This window comes from Drosophila miranda (genome assembly GCF_003369915.1).
Source record: "Drosophila miranda strain MSH22 chromosome Y unlocalized genomic scaffold, D.miranda_PacBio2.1 Contig_Y1_pilon, whole genome shotgun sequence".
Lineage (NCBI taxonomy): Eukaryota > Metazoa > Arthropoda > Insecta > Diptera > Drosophilidae > Drosophila > Drosophila miranda.
In genome coordinates this window covers 43,600,005-43,615,475 of record NW_022881603.1, presented here as the reverse complement: position 1 = coordinate 43,615,475, position 15,471 = coordinate 43,600,005, and the positions used below count along the sequence as shown (strand labels likewise).

At 54.3% G+C, this 15,471-nt stretch overlaps 1 protein-coding gene across 1 annotated transcript; it reads right to left on the bottom strand.

The window, feature by feature from the left end:
- Positions 1 to 710: 710 nt before the first annotated feature.
- Positions 711 to 6,267, bottom strand: LOC117191689 (proteoglycan 4-like). Its single transcript, XM_033396488.1, has 3 exons — positions 6,079 to 6,267; positions 5,260 to 5,985; positions 711 to 734 (listed from the first exon to the last, which is right to left on the bottom strand). The coding sequence occupies exons 1-3, from the start codon at positions 6,265 to 6,267 to the stop codon at positions 711 to 713; spliced, it is 939 nt and encodes a 312-aa protein (XP_033252379.1).
- Between the last annotated feature and the right edge of the window lie 9,204 nt (positions 6,268 to 15,471).

The window sequence follows — 15,471 nt, the reverse complement described above, 5'->3', positions numbered from 1 at the left end:
TTTGGTTACTCTAGCCTTAATAGTCTCTGAGATTTTTGAATATCCCCAGATTTTCGTCCTTTGCGGGGGCGGAAGGGGTGTGGCGAAATTTTGAAACAAACTCGTCTCGGTCCGATATATTAAGAGTGTGGATACCAAATTTGGTTGCTCTAGCTTTTATAGTCTCTGAGATCTTGGCGCTAATGTTTTACTCTAACCAAAGCCGCCTATGCTACGTGTGTGTTAGAGAGAGACAGGGCGAGAAAAAATGAAATTGTTTTCTTGATGCTGGCTATAATAATAATACGATCCAATTCAGATTCCGCAGTCTTAAAGATATGGTCATTCTCTCCAATTCTACGTTTTTGGTTTTCTCATATCTTTAAAATTGTGGATGCCACAGATTTTCGTCCTTTGTGGGGGCGGAAGTGGGCGGGGCGAAGTTTTGAAATATTTTTGTAGCAGTGACATATCACAGAAGTCTGGATCCAAAACATCGTTGCTCTAGCTCTTATAGTCTTTGAGCACTAGGCGCTGAAGGGGACGGACAGACGGACGGACGGACAGACAGACAGGGCTCAATCGACTCGGCTATTGATGCTAATCAAGAATATATATACTTTATGTGGTCGGAAACGATTCCTTCTGGACGTTACACACATCCACTTTTACCACAAATCTAATATACCCCAATACTCATTTTGAGTATCGGGTATAATAAGAATGTTCAATTAATAAATCGGCTTTGTCTCGCACTGCAAATTGTTCGTCAATCATTTGCATGATCAAATTAATTGGCGGCACTTATGCAACAAAAAACGAGGGGAAACGTTGTGAGTTGCTGCGGACACCGCAACTCTACGGTTATACCCGATACTAAGTCAGTATGGCTCTCCTCCGGCAGACGCCGCTAATATTAAACGACACGACAAAGAGTGCGTGCGAGAGAGACAGAAAATCAGTCTGAGCGTGACGTCAGGCGCTGCGTAGCCACTGCAAATTGATTTGTTCCTTTTGGCTATAAAAATTATCTGATCTGATACACATTCAGCAATCTGATAGATATGGTCGTTATCTATGATTCTGCGTTTTTAGTTTTCTCGAATCTGCAATATTGTGGATGCAACAGATTTTCGTTCTTTGTGTTGTCGGAAGGGCGTGGGGCGAAATTTTGAAATACACGTTTTATAGTAAGATCTAATTGGAGTGCGAATACCAAATTTGGTTACTCTAGCCTTAATAGTCTCTGAGATTTTTGAATATCCCCAGATTTTCGTCCTTTGCGGGGGCGGAAGGGGGTGTGGCGAAATTTTGAAACAAACTCGTCTCGGTCCGATATATTAAGAGTGTGGATACCAAATTTGGTTGCTCTAGCTTTTGTAGTCTCTGAGATCTAGGCGCTAATGTTTTACTCTAAGCAAAGCCGCCTATGCTACGTGTGTGTTAGAGAGAGACAGGGCGAGAAAAAATGAAATTGTTTTCTTGATGCTGGCTATAATAATAATACGATCCAATTCAGATTCCGCAGTCTTAAAGATATGGTCATTCTCTACGATTCTGCGTTTTTGGTTTTCTCATATCTTTAAAATTGTGGATGCCACAGATTTTCGTTCTTTGTGGAAGCGGAAGTGGGCGGGGCGAAGTTTTGAAATATTTTTGTAGCAGTGACATATCACAGAAGTCTGGATCCGAAACATCGTTGCTCTAGCTCTTATAGTCTTTGAGCACTAGGCGCTAATTGGGAGGGACAGACGGACAGACGGACGGACGGACAGACAGACAGGGCTCAATCGACTCGGCTATTGATGCTGATCAAAAATATATATACTTTATGGGGTCGGAAACGATTCCTTCTGGACGTTACACACATCCACTTTTACCACAAATCTAATATACCCCAATACTCATTTTGAGTGTCGGGTATAACGAGGGGGAACGTTGTGAGTTGCTGCGGACACCGCAACTCTACGGTTATACCCGATACTAAGTCAGTATAACTCTCCTCCGGCAGACGCCGCTAATATTAAACGACACGACAAAGAGTGCGTGCGAGAGAGACAGAAAATCAGTCTGAGCGTCACGTCGGGCGCTGCGTAGCCACTGCAAATTGATTTGTTCCTATTCGCTATAAAAATGATCTGATCTGATCCAGATTCAGCAATCTGATAGATATGGTCATTATCTATGATTCTGCGTTTTTAGTTTTTTTGAATGTGCAATATTGTGGATGCAACAGATTTTCGTCCTTTGTGTGTGCGGAAGGGCGTGGGGCGAAATTTTGAAATATACGTTTTATAGTGAGATCTAACAGGAGTGCGGATACCAAATGTGGTTACTCTAGCGTTAATAGTCTGTAACGTTCCGTTCTTTTCCCGTCTGATGCAGCTGGGCTGGCTCAGCGGTCGGTAGGCTCGCTGCAACAATATTTGTATGTTGCCCCGACGACAAGTAAGAAGGCACGGGTTGGGTCTTGTACTGGTATGCTAGTATGCTTTATTGGTATCTTAAGTCTATCTTACGCATTCCGACTCCGGTGCGGGTTCTCCTCGTGGTTCTCCTCTGTGGTTCGATGAGCGTGTCGCTCCCTGGGCCCCCCACGGCGTCGCCGAGCGTGGCACCGCTGGCTCTACTGACTGGGGCTAGCGATTCTTGGCACGTGGCCCAAATCCGCCTCTCAGTCAGGCGCCTGACGCGTTCGCTCTCACTCGACTCCCTTGGCTTTGCGGCCCGAGGGTGCCTCACTCCTGGTGGGTTGCGCGTCAAGCGTGGCACCGTTGGTTCAAGGGTTTGGGGTCTTTGGCTCTTGGCTGCACGCTCGAGTCCGCCTCTCAATCCTCACACAACGTGTTCGCTTTCTAACGCTCTTTTCCCTTCGCTTGGTCTCACTCTTGTCGCTCACTGTGCACTTCACTCTTGCTAGCTCCGTTTGCTGACTGTCCCTTGTTCCTGGTCGCGGCCCTCCTCTTATAGGCTCGCTTCTGCGTCAGCGCCGCCGATGCCGCCTGGCGCTAACGGCACTTTCCGCCATGCGGTGCCCGTATTTTTCCATCGGCGTTCCTTCATTCCCTTGTCGCTTTCCAACGGGACCTGGCTGGTGGCGTGATCTCATGACCATATTTGGTCATGCGCTGGGCCACTGCCGGCCCGATCCCGTCATCCCGCGGCTCTCTCTCCAGGGGTCCTCCCCTCTCATCTTGGGTCCCCGGGAGAGCTCTCCTCGGGAATTCGCCGCCTCTGGATATCCCCGGATAACGGCCGTTAGCGCTTAACCCTGCACTGCCCCCTACGTGTGGGAATACCTTTCCTCACACTTCCCCCTTTCTTTTATTGGCGGAAAACCCCGGTTTTCCGCGTCCCAGGTTTGGGATGCTTCAAAAGCTCCGCGCGACCGGTGCGCGTGCTTTGTTCTCGACCCGGGTGCCCCCTGGCGCCCTCTTTCGGCTTCACGCCTTGCGGTGTTGCCGTACCTCTCCGATGAGCGCGATCGATTCGATTCCCCCTTACCGATAGTTCGCATAGGAGCTTTTTTTTTTTTTTGCCCCGCCCGGTATAGGGTACGGTCGCTATTCTGACCTACTCGACACAGCGTTGCCCTTACGCTCCACTCGATACAGCGTAGGGTCGTTTCTGTGCTCTATTCGATATGTCGCAGCGTGCGTATTCTACTTCCGGATCGCGAATTCCTCAATGGACTGGAAACGTACTATTTTCTCGCGATGCCGGGTGTTTTCTTTGTTTACCTTGTGCGCGTCTGGTTTTTCCTACTACCCTTCGCTGGGCCGCCTGCTTTCCGCCGGCCCTCTGGATGCTTCGGGTAAGTTTTCCTCCCGCTTTGACGCCTTCCGCCGCCTTCATTCAAGCTCCCCCGATTCCCCGCTGTTCCTCTGCAGCAAGGTAAGACCATGTTTTTTTCTTAAAACACCCCTTTTTTTTGGTTTTTTTTTCTTTTTTACTTGTTCTTGTTTTCAGTTACTTTCTTCTCCATTCTTCTTCTCTACTCTTCTTTTCTCCTCAATACCTAGCCCGGAATACCTCCTGCCGGTCGGTAGACACCAATAGCCGGTACCGGACGCCCCCGTCGTTGACCAGACGCTTCACCTTCCTTGCGGTTGGCTTTATCCGCGCGAGAGAGCGCGTGACGACGGCCGGCCACTCCTCGCGTTTGACGGACGGCCACCGTGAGTTGTCCGCCGACCTCGTCTGGGGCCACGATGCCTGGCGCTGGAGCTCGGGCCGGCGCGCCTCCGCCCGCTCCCCTGGGCACGACGCCTGTCGGCCCAGCTTCGGACGCTCGCCCTGGCCGGGTTCCGGCCATCGCCAAGGACCTCTCTCCCATGGCTCAGGTGAGTGTTGTTCCGCGGCCTCGTCCTTCTTCGCTTCCGCCGTTGCTCCTGCACCGTCATCCGCTTCGCCGTCGGCCGCCACCTCGGCTTCGGGCGCCGCCGCTGGGCCCTCCGCCGTCAGTGATGTTGGCGTGTTCGTCGTGCCCTCCGTCTCGACCTCTGCCGTCCTCCCGGTCGCCTCCTCGGGCACCTCTTCGGCGGTGGGTGCCACCGCTGGGCCTGTCGACTCCTGTGGCCGTGCCCGCCGCCTCGGGTCCCGCTCCTCCCACAGTCGAGCCTCCCTCGCTTCTTGCCCGGGCTGCTGGGGCGCGGGCCCAGAGGCCCACGATATGTGCAGCGTTTGCACGTGCCACATCATGCCGTCTCGCACCGCGGAGCGCACCTCCTGCGAGACGAACGGCCCGATGGCGGCCCCCTGTGGCCCGTGCCAGTGCTGCTGCTGCTGCTGATGCTGCTGATGCTGCTGCTGCTGACGCTGCTGCTGCTGCTGCTGATGCTGATGCTGCTGTTGCTGATGCTGCTGCTGCTGACGCTGCTGCTGCTGACGCTGCTGCTGCTGACCCCCTTGACCGCGCGCGTTGTCAGCCGGCGGCCGACGCCGGAACAGCTCTTCCTCTGCCCCCGGTGACGGTGGGGCCTGCGGCCGTGGCTCCTCCTCGGACTCGACGTGTTCAGGGGGTGGCTGCCAGAGCTCCTCCTCCTCCACCTCGGCTCGTCGTAGCCTCTCCTGCCACTCCTCTTCGGGCGACTGGACTCGAGCCGCCTTCGGCGCTGGTGGGCACTCCGCCTCCTCCTCGTCGCTGGAGATCACCGCCAGCCCGCCTGCCGCGCCCTCCGCCCGCGTCGCCCTTGCCTTCTCCGCTTCCGCCCGCAGACGCGCCGTCTCCCTTCGCTCCGCTGCGTCGACCCGGCTAATACACCGCCATTGGTGCGCGACGTCTCGCTCGTGGCGCTCCGCCTCCGCTTCTTGCGCCGCCTTTTCAGCCTCCTGCGTGGCCTTCAGCCTCTTTGCCAGCGTCAAGGCGTCCTCCCATACCCGCCGTTGTCTCCGCTCCTCCGCCGCCGCGGCCAGCGCGAACCACCGGTGCCATTCCGCCAGGCGTCGTGCATCAGCGGCCGCGTTATCTTCCGCGATGTCGGCCTGCGTTGCCTGCGGCTCTTTGACCGCGGTCTCGGTCGGCGTTGTCTGCGGCTCTTTGACCGCGGTTTCGGCCGGCGTTGGCTGCGGCTCCTCGACCTGTGGGTCTGTCGGCCGCTGATCCCCTCGCCGCGCCGTCGACCTCCCCCTTGTGCGTGCCGACGACTCCTCTTCCTTGGCCGTACGCGTCGAACGCGTGGACGCCCGCTTCGAGGCCCGCTCACTGGGCTCCTCCTTCCGCGTCTCCGTGCGCCCCCTCCTTCCTCCCTCAGGCCGCTCCTCGCTCTTGCTGGGGTGGGGCTTCTCGCGCTTGTCGGTGCGGGGCTCTTCGTGCCTGATGGTCCGGGGCTCCTTGCGCCTGCTGGTCCGGGGCTCCTCGCGCTTGCCGGTGCGGGACTCCTCGCGTCTGCTGGTCCGGTGCTCCTCGCGCTTGCCGGTGTGGGGCTCCTCGCGCTTGCTGGTGCGGGGCCCCTCGCGCTTGCTTGTTCGGGGCTCCTTGCTACTGCTGGTCAGGGGCTCCTCGCGCTTGGTGTGGGGCTCCTCGCGTCTGCTGGTCCGGGGCTCCTCGCGCTTCGCCTCGCGTGCGCGTTCTCTCCGTGGCGCCGGCTCCCAGCTCACCAATTCTAGGTCACTTTCCGCCTCGGTGTACCCCGGCGATACCATGGGGGACACCGTCGGTCCCATGGATCCCGCGGTTGACACTAGCGGTGAGGCCAACAATTGTAGCTCCGGGGACCTACTCCTACTCGACCTTTGCTCCTCGCGCTCGACCTGGTACGCCTGCCGCCGACTTTGTGTATCACCCATAGCCTGATACCCGCGGCGAATCCATTTTCGCTGCTCCGCTATGTACCTTATTAAGTGCTGCTGCATCTTACCCTTTTTCTTTTTTCCACGTGGTCAACTTTTGAAAAGACCTGATCGAGCGCTGCTCCCCCCTTTATAAGGGCTCGTGCCGGTGTTCACCGTTCCCTGTAACGGTGCCTTACATGGGCCCGTGGGACGGCTCTCTCTTGCTTTCCAGCTGGCTCTCTCGCTCGCTCCCGTTTTGAAAGTTATCCGCGCCTCTCGCCGGGTTAACCCTAGGGTGCCCCCTGATTTTGTTAGCTTTCCTCCGGTTCCCACTTTTCTTCCTTTTTCCCTTTTTTTTTTTTTTATTTGGCCCTTTCTACTTCCAGGTCTGGCGACGTGTTGCCCGGCTCCGCCTTGGATCTGGTAAGCCTCCCGAGTTCTTGGGTTCCTCATCTCACCTTGCCTTTCTTCCAGCCCGTCCTTGGGTTCCAGTCCAGGGTGATGACCGATCTCCCAGCTCGTGACCAATAGGTCCTCCGACCTTTCGCCCGTGCTGCCAAACATCGGCCCGCCACCCTGTTGCCAGCTCCGCCCGTCTCTGGATCGGCTTAGACGCGGATGTCACCCCCGTGCAGCGCCTCGGACCCAGGGATCATCCGATTCCCCAGCCGGTAGACCGCGCACGGGCGGCATCCGCTTTTGTCCCGCCATCCCCGACGTTAGCAGCTGGCTTCGATGCCCTGGACCCGGACCCGAACTTCTGCTCATCTCGGAACCCCCTTCTCGGGCGCCCCCTCGTCCGTCGACGCACCACGCAACCCGCCCCCCCTGGGATAGTGGTAACCCGGGTATCTTCTACCTTCCTTGCCTTTAATCAGTTCCAATTGGCTGACGAGCTAATCCTCCTTTTTTTTTCTTGTAGGTCCAGCTTTAATGGTCCGCCGGCCGCCGTCTGCTGCTCCGTTTTACTGAACCTTAGTTGTAAGAGCATCCTGTACGGCCTTGTCCTGCGTGGCATCAAGTTGGGCCACCCGCTCCTCCCCTGTGGGTGATTCATGTCCTGCGTGACACGCGTGGTTCTTAGTTTTATTGAACCTTAGTTGTAAGAGTATCTCGTACGACCTTGTCCTGCGTGGCATCCAGCTGGGACTCTCCTTTCTGCCCCTGCCGTTAGTCTCTGTCTTCCGTGCTCGTCCATCCTTCTCCGTATGCCTCGCCCGTTGCCCCTCCTTGTGCGTCGTCTACGCTTCGGCTCCCGGGCCTGTTTTAGGGGTTCCTTCCCCGGGTTGTGGCTTCAGGTCCCCTATATGGGCGGTCCGCGTCCGTTTCTCGCTGTCCTTCTTTAATTTACAAATGACCGGGGACACGAAGTCCATTATGGTGTAGGGCCCGTCATATTTCGGGGCCAGTTTTGCCGCAAACCCTTCGGCCGCGTTGGATAGATGGTGTTGCTTGGCCCATACCTTGTCTCCAATCGTGGGTTTCCACGCTCTCCTCCTCAGGTTGTAATACCTCGCCTGGTCCTGCGCCGCTCTTTCGAGATTCCGCCTCACCAGTTGAAACACCTCTCTCAACTTGGCCGCGTTCTAGTCCGGAGTGTGCGTGCCCTGTCCTGTGCCAAGCGCTTCGTCATCGTATAGAGCCTTTGGTAGCCTCGGCTCTCTCCCTTGGACCACGAACGCCGGCGAGTACCCGGTGGATTCGGACACCCCTGAATTTACGGCCAACATTATCTCTGGCCATTTCTCATCCCAGTTCCTCTGGTTCCCTTCGGTGAACTGAGCTATCATAGTTTTCACTGTCCGGTTAGTTATAAGTTAGTTATTATCACCCGCTCCGTCGGGTTCTCCTGCGGCGTGTACGGGGCCGTGATCTGATGCCGTACACCCATCTGCTCCAAAAACCTCTTAAAAGCTCTACTGGTGAACTGGACGCCATTATCCGTGATCACCACCTTCGGCACGCCAAACCGGGACACGATGCGCTCTCGGAACGCTTTCGTTAGTGCTTCCGCAGTGGCCTTTCTCAAGGGGACCAGCTCGGTCCATTTCGAGAACCGATCCACCATCACCAATAACATGGCATTCCCATGCTTTGACCTGGGCAGAGGGCCCACGAAGTCGGCACACACCGTTGCCCACGGCTCTTCTGGCACTTGTGTCAGCATTTTCCCGGCCGCCTGCAGTTGACTTGGTTTGTAGCGTATGCAGCTTTCACACTTTCTCACGTATGTCCTCACATCTCGGTGCATCCCCGGCCAGTAGAATCGGGCGGCTACTCGGGCCATCGTCCTTCTGCCGCCCGCGTGCACCGCCTCCGGCGAGTCGTGATTCTCTCTTATAACTCTCTCTCTTAGATCCTTCGGTACGCATAACTTCCATGATGCTATCTCCTCTTCTCCAGCCCGGTGCGGGATGTGCCGGTATATCCGGCCTGCTTCCTCGACGTAATCCGGATATTTCCTCGGTTCCGTCCTCATCCTCTCTTTGACCTTTTTAATCTATCCGCACTCTGCCTCCGGTTCGTGTCCCTTTTCTGCTTCCTCCTCGGTGGTTCTCAGGCATCGCTCCGCCAATGGCTGTCGGGACAGTGCATCCGCCACTACGTTCAGCTGCCCTTTCCAATATGCCACTTCGAAGTCGTATTGTTGTAGCTCCAGCGCCCACCTGGCGATCCTCCCTGTTGGCTCTCGATGCTGTTCAACCATTTCAACGCCATGTGATCCGTGACCACCTTGAAATGGTATCCCTCCAGATAGGGCTTTAGCTTTCTTATAGCCCATACAATGGCCAGACACTCCTTTTCAGTCGCCGAATAGTTCTTTTCTGCGCTATTCAGAGTCCTACTGGCGTATGAGATGACCCTCTCGCCCTTCTCCGTCTCTTGCGTCAGGATCGCCCCCAGTCCGTAGTCGCTGGCGTCCGTCTGGAGCACGAATTTCTTTGAGAAATCTGGGCATGCCAACACCGGATCTGCTGTCAGCCGACTTTTTACGTCCTCGAACGCTTGTTGCTGTTCCGTTGACCATTCCCACTTGGCCTTCTTCTTCAGCAAAGTGCTGAGGGGCTGCACCAACGTGGCGAATCCCTTTACGAAACGCCGGTACCAGGAGGACACGCCCAAGTATTGTCGTAGCTCTTTGACACTCGCTGGCGGCTGCAACTCCTTAATGGCCGCCACTTTCTCGGGATCGGTGCAGATTCCGTCTCCCGTTACCAAATGCCCCAGGTATCGTAGCTCCTTCCTAAAAAATTGTCACTTGTCCACATTTAGGCGCAAGTTTGCGTTCTCCTCCTCGGTACGGCCGATGACAATGATGTCGTCTTGGTACGCGAACGCGTGTGGCATCATCTCGGGGCCTATCACCTGGTCCAATGCCCTCTGAAAAGTAGCCGGGGCTGAGTGGAGTCCGAATGGCATCACCTTCCACTGGAACAGCCCTTTGCCGGGCACCGTGAACGCGGTGAACTTTCTACTGCCTTCCTCCAGTGGTATCTGCCAATATCCGTCCTTTAAGTCTAAGCTACTGATGAACCGTGCCTCCCTGAGCTGGTCCAAAATATAGTCTATTCTTGGCATGGGGTACGCATCCTTGATGGACTTCGCGTTTATCTGTCTGAAGTCCACGCATAATCTCCACTTTCCCGTCTTCTTTTTGACCATCACGATGGGTGAACTGTACGGGCTCTTCGATGGCTCAATACACCCTCTTTCCTGCAGTTCGTCAACCTGTTGGTTGATTTCGGCTTGCATCTTGGGATTTTTGGGATAGTAGCGCTGTTTGACCGGCTGTGCATCACTCATAGAGATCGTGTGTGTAGCTATGTTCGACACTCCCTCCAGTTCTCGGAACTCTTCCAACTCCTTTGCCAGGAAGTTTTCAACCGATCCCTCCTCCGCTCGCGTTCCCTCGGATGCGGGCTCGACAGACCTTCCCGTGTTCGCTACCACCGCCACTGACAGCTTCTCCTCCAACCGCCCCTGGCGGTGGCCTCTCGCCGGGATCACAATCCTGTGTCCCGCACAGGTCACCTCTGCTCCGACCGCGGCGAGGAAATCCCATCCCAGAACCAGCTCATCTATTACTCCGGGCAACACGAGAAGCGGGATTGTAACGATCTTGTCCCCGAAGGCCAGCTCCACCTCGATCTGGGAATTGATTTCCCGGCTGCGTCCGTCAGCCAGCCGCACCAGCTTCCTCGTCTCTTTCTGTCGCCTCTCTTCCCCCAGTCTACTCGCCGCCTCGCAGCTGATAAAACTGCTTGTCGCCCCGGTATCGACCGTTGCTTTCCAGTTGCTGCCCGCGATCCTCACCACCGCCGACAGCTGGACATCCTCCTCCGTGAGTTCTCCTATGAGCTTTGGGGGGCTTCGTCTTGCGACCCTGGCACGGCCCTCCGCGGCTTGGGGCGCGGGGCGTTTCCCGCTTTCTGGCAGCACTGCCATGTCGGGGCTCCTACCTTGCCGTACCTCCAGCAGAATGTTATAGGTCGGCCATTGCATGCTTGTGCCCAATGGCGGTCACTTCCGCATCGTCGACACGCCTGGGCTGGGTTTTTCACGAACCCAGCCTCTATGTTCGTGTTCGCTTGGTCGTCCCGCCGCGTTGGGACCGGCCTTTTTTCCCTTGTCGAATCAGAGCTGGCTGTCGTTTCGCCCTGGCAGCGGCGACATATCTCCGTTACTGCCGGACGAGCGAACGGATTGTTTGCTTTTGCCTTACTCGCCGGACACTCCCGTTGGAACTCCAGCCGGTCCCTCTCCAGAGCCTCAAATTCGTCGGCCAGCGTCATCATGTGATCCAGGTCTCTGCACCTATGTGGCCGGATGAACACCCTCAAATCGGGCATGCTGTTGTCTCTAATGAGCTCCAACTGCTCTTCGGGCGTGCATTTTAGTGGCCGCATGAGGGTCTGCATCTCCACCATGTAGTCCTTGAATGGCTCTCCCCATCTTTGCTTCCTCAACCTCACCTCCTGGAGTAATTTTTCAAAATACCCCTCGGCAGGAAGTATGCTTGAAGTATACGCGCAAATGCGTCCCATGTCTGCCACTGCCTGTTGTTGGCTACAAACCACATGAGCGCCGCGGAATTCAACTCCAACCCGTACATGTCGGCTGACCACTCGATCTGTTCCAGGAACTCGAGTGGTTTTGCCGTTCCGTCGAACCGAAACGACCACTCCCTGACCTGCTTGGCGACGTGGGCAAAACTCGAACTGGGCGGTCTCGTGGTTCGTTCATCTAGTCCCCGTCGACGATCCTCCCCTGCTCTCCCTTCTTCCAATCCCTGTGGGTTTCTCGCGCCCCCTTGCTCCGGCTGTGCTGGCCTGGTTGGCCTCTCCCCACTCTCTGCCCGCGGTCGGCTAGGCGACCGGCTTTTCACCGGGACCGCCAGGCTCGCGATGAGCTCCTCTGGGGTCTCGGACGGCCGTCTCCACAGCGTTACTTGCTCCGCACTCGCCGGCAGCGTCAGGCGCTCGTATGGATCCGCCCCGTCCTCCATTTGGGCCGCGGTCACGGCTCCTCCCGCCTTCATCTCCCAGGCCTCGAGCGCGTCCGCATACTCCGGTTCCTCTCCGTGTTTCTCTATCCACTCCATGAAGATTCGGCGCATCTCGGTCAGCGTGCCTTCCAATCGAAGACCGCACGCCCGCGCGCACTGGACCAAGTCCTCTTTCCTCAATGAATGAACCCATCGTCGGCTCCTCATTTTTATGCCCTCGCGATACCAAACTCAATACCGCCCTTCCCAAATGCACTTTGTCTTTTGCTTGTCGAGAGGCCCCACGTTGGGCGCCAGTTGTAACGTTCCGTTCTTTTCCCGTCTGATGCAGCTGGGCTGGCTCAGCGGTCGGTAGGCTCGCTGCAACAATATTTGTATGTTGCCCCGACGACAAGTAAGAAGGCACGGGTTGTGTCTTGTACTGGTATGCTAGTATGCTTTATTGGTATCTTAAGTCTATCTTACGCTATTCCGACTCCGGTGCGGGTTCTCCTCGTGGTTCTCCTCTGTGGTTCGATGAGCGTGTCGCTCCCTGGGCCCCCCACGGCGTCGCCGAGCGTGGCACCGCCGGCTTAACTGACTGGGGCTAGCGATTCTTGGCACGTGGCCCAAATCCGCCTCTCAGTCAGGCGCCTGACGCGTTCGCTCTCACTCGACTCCCTTGGCTTTGCGGCCCGAGGGTGCCTCACTCCTGGTGGGTTGCGCGTCAAGCGTGGCACCGTTGGTTCAAGGGATTGGGGTCTTTGGCTCTTGGCTGCACGCTCGAGTCCGCCTCTCAATCCTCACACAACGTGTTCGCTTTCTAACGCTCTTTTCCCTTCGCTTGGTCTCACTCTTGTCGCTCACTGTGCACTTCACTCTTGCTAGCTCCTTTTGCTGACTGTCCCTTGTTCCTGGTCGCGGCCCTCCTCTTATAGGCTCGCTTCTGCGTCAGCGCCGCTGATGCCGCCTGGCGCTAACGGCACTTTCCGCCATGCGGTGCCCGTATTTTTTCATCGGCGTTCCTTCATTCCCTTGTCGCTTTCCAACGGGACCTGGCTGGTGGCGTGATCTCATGACCATATTTGGTCATGCGCTGGGCCACTGCCGGCCCGATCCCGTCATCCCGCGGCTCTCTCTCCAGGGGTCCTCCCCTCTCATCTTGGGTCCCCGGGAGAGCTCTCCTCGGGAATTCGCCGCCTCCGGATATCCCCGGATAACGGCCGTTAGCGCTTAACCCTGCACTGCCCCCCAGGTGTGGGAATACCTTTCCTCACAAGTCTCTGAGATTTGTGAATGTCCCCAGATTTTCGTCCTTTGCGGGGGCGGAAGGGGTTGTGGCGAAATTTTGAAACAAACTCGTCTCGGTCCGATATGTTAGGAGTTTGGATACCAAATTTGGTTGCTCTAGCTTTTATAGTCTCTGAGATCTAGGCGCTAATGTTTTACTTTAAGCAAAGCCGGCTATGCTACGTGTGTGTTAGAGAGAGACAGGGCGAGAAAAAATGAAATTGTTTTCTTGATGCTGGCTATAATAATAATACGATCCAATTCAGATTCTGCAGTCTAAAAGATATGGTCATTCTCTACGATTCTGCGTTTTTGGTTTTCTCATATCTTTAAAATTGTGGATACCACAGATTTTCGTTCTTTGTGGAAGCGGCAGTGGGCGGGGCGAAGTTTTGAAATATTTTTGTAGCAGTGACATATCACAGAAGTCTGGATCCGAAACATCGTTGCTCTAGCTCTTATAGTCTTTGAGCACTAGGCGCTAATTGGGACGGACAGACGGACGGACGGACAGACAGACAGGGCTCAATCGACTCGGCTATTGATGCTGATCAAGAATATATATACTTTATGGGGTCGGAAACGATTCCTTCTGGACGTTACACACATCCACTTTTACCACAAATCTAATATACCCTAATACTCATTTTGAGTATCGGGTATAACGAGGGGGAACGTTGTGAGTTGCTGCGGACACCGCAACTCTACGGTTATACCCGATACTAAGTCAGTATAACTCTCCTCCGGCAGACGCCGCTAATATTAAACGACACGACAAAGAGTGCGTGCGAGAGAGACAGAAAATCAGTCTGAGCGTGACGTCAGGCGCTGCGTAGCCACTGCAAATTGATTTGTTCCTTTTGGCTATAAAAATTATCTGATCTGATACACATTCAGCAATCTGATAGATATGGTCGTTATCTATGATTCTGCGTTTTTAGTTTTCTCGAATCTGCAATATTGTGGATGCAACAGATTTTCGTCTTTTGTGTTGGCGGAAGGGGGTGGGGCGAAATTTTGAGATACACGTTTTATAGTAAGATCTAACTGGAGTGCGAATACCAAATTTGGTTACTCTAGCCTTAATAGTCTTTGAGATTTTTGAATAGCCCCAGATTTTCGTCCTCTGCGGGGGCGGAAGGGGTTGTGGCGAAATTTTGAAACAAACTCGTCTCGGTCCGATATGTTAGGAGTGTGGATACCAAATTTGGTTGCTCTAGCTTTTATAGTCTCTGAGATCTAGGCGCTAATGTTTTACTCTAAGCAAAGCCGGCTGTGCTACGTTTGTGTTAGAGAGAGACAGGGCGAGAAAAAATGAAATTGTTTTCTTGATGCTGGCTATAATAATAATACGATCCAATTCAGATTCCGCAGTCTTAAAGATATGGTCATTCTCTACAAATCTACGTTTTTGGGTTTCTCATATCTTTTAAATTGTGGATGCCACAGATTTTCGTCCTTTGTGGGGGCGGAAGTGGGCGGGGCGAAGTTTTAAAATATTTTTGTAGCAGTGACATATCACAGAAGTCTGGATCCGAAACATCGTTGCTCTAGCTCTTATAGTCTTTGAGCACTAGGAGCTGAAAGGGACGGACAGACGGACGGACAGACAGGGCTCAATCGACTCGGCTATTGATGCTGATCAAGAATATATATACTTTATGGGGTCGGAAACGATTCCTTCTGGACGTTACACACATCCACTTTTACCACAAATCTAATATACCCCAATACTCATTTTGAGTATCGGGTATAACGAGGGGGAACGTTGTGAGTTGCTGCGGACACCGCAACTCTACGGTTATACCCGATACTAAGTCAGTATAACTCTCCTCCGGCAGACGCCGCTAATATTAAACGACACGACAAAGAGTGCGTGCGAGAGCGACAGAAAATCAGTCTGAGCGTCACGTCGGGCGCTGCGTAGCCACTGCAAATTGATTTGTTCCTATTCGCTATAAAAATTATCTGATCTTATCCAGATTCAGCAATCTGATAGATATGGTCATTATCTATGATTCTGCGTTTTTAGTTTTCTCGAATGGGCAATATTGTGGATGCAACAGATTTTCGTCCTTTGTGTGGGCGGAAGGGGGTGGGGCGAAATTTTGAGATACACTTTTTATAGTAAGATCTAACTGGAGTGCGAATACCAAATTTGGTTACTCTAGCCTTAATAGTCTCTGAGATTTTTGAATATCCCAAGATTTTCGTCCTTTGCGGGGGCGGAAGGGGGTGTGGCGAAATTTTGAAACAAACTCGTCTCGGTCCGATATAGTCAGGGTGTGGATACCAAATTTGGTTGCTCTAGCTTTTATAGTCTCTGAGATCTAGGCGCTAATGTTTTACTTTAAGCAAAGCCGGCTATGCTACGTGTGTGTTAGAGAGAGACAGGGCGAGAAAAAATGAAATTGTTTTCTTGATGCTGGCTATAATAATAATAC

Excerpts from the sequence above, each read along its gene's own strand:
- LOC117191689 (XM_033396488.1), bottom strand. The coding sequence starts at position 6,267 with ATGGGTGATACACAAAGTCGGCGGCAGGCGTACCAGGTCGAGCGCGAG. Across the intron at positions 5,986-6,078 it reads CGGAAAGTGACCTAGAATTG|CGCGAGGAGCCCCTGACCAG; the intron begins GTGAGCTGGGAG and ends CCCCACACCAAG. Across the intron at positions 735-5,259 it reads CGGAGCGCCACGAGCGAGAC|TGCGAGACAAAGCCGATTTA; the intron begins GTCGCGCACCAA and ends AACAATTTGCAG.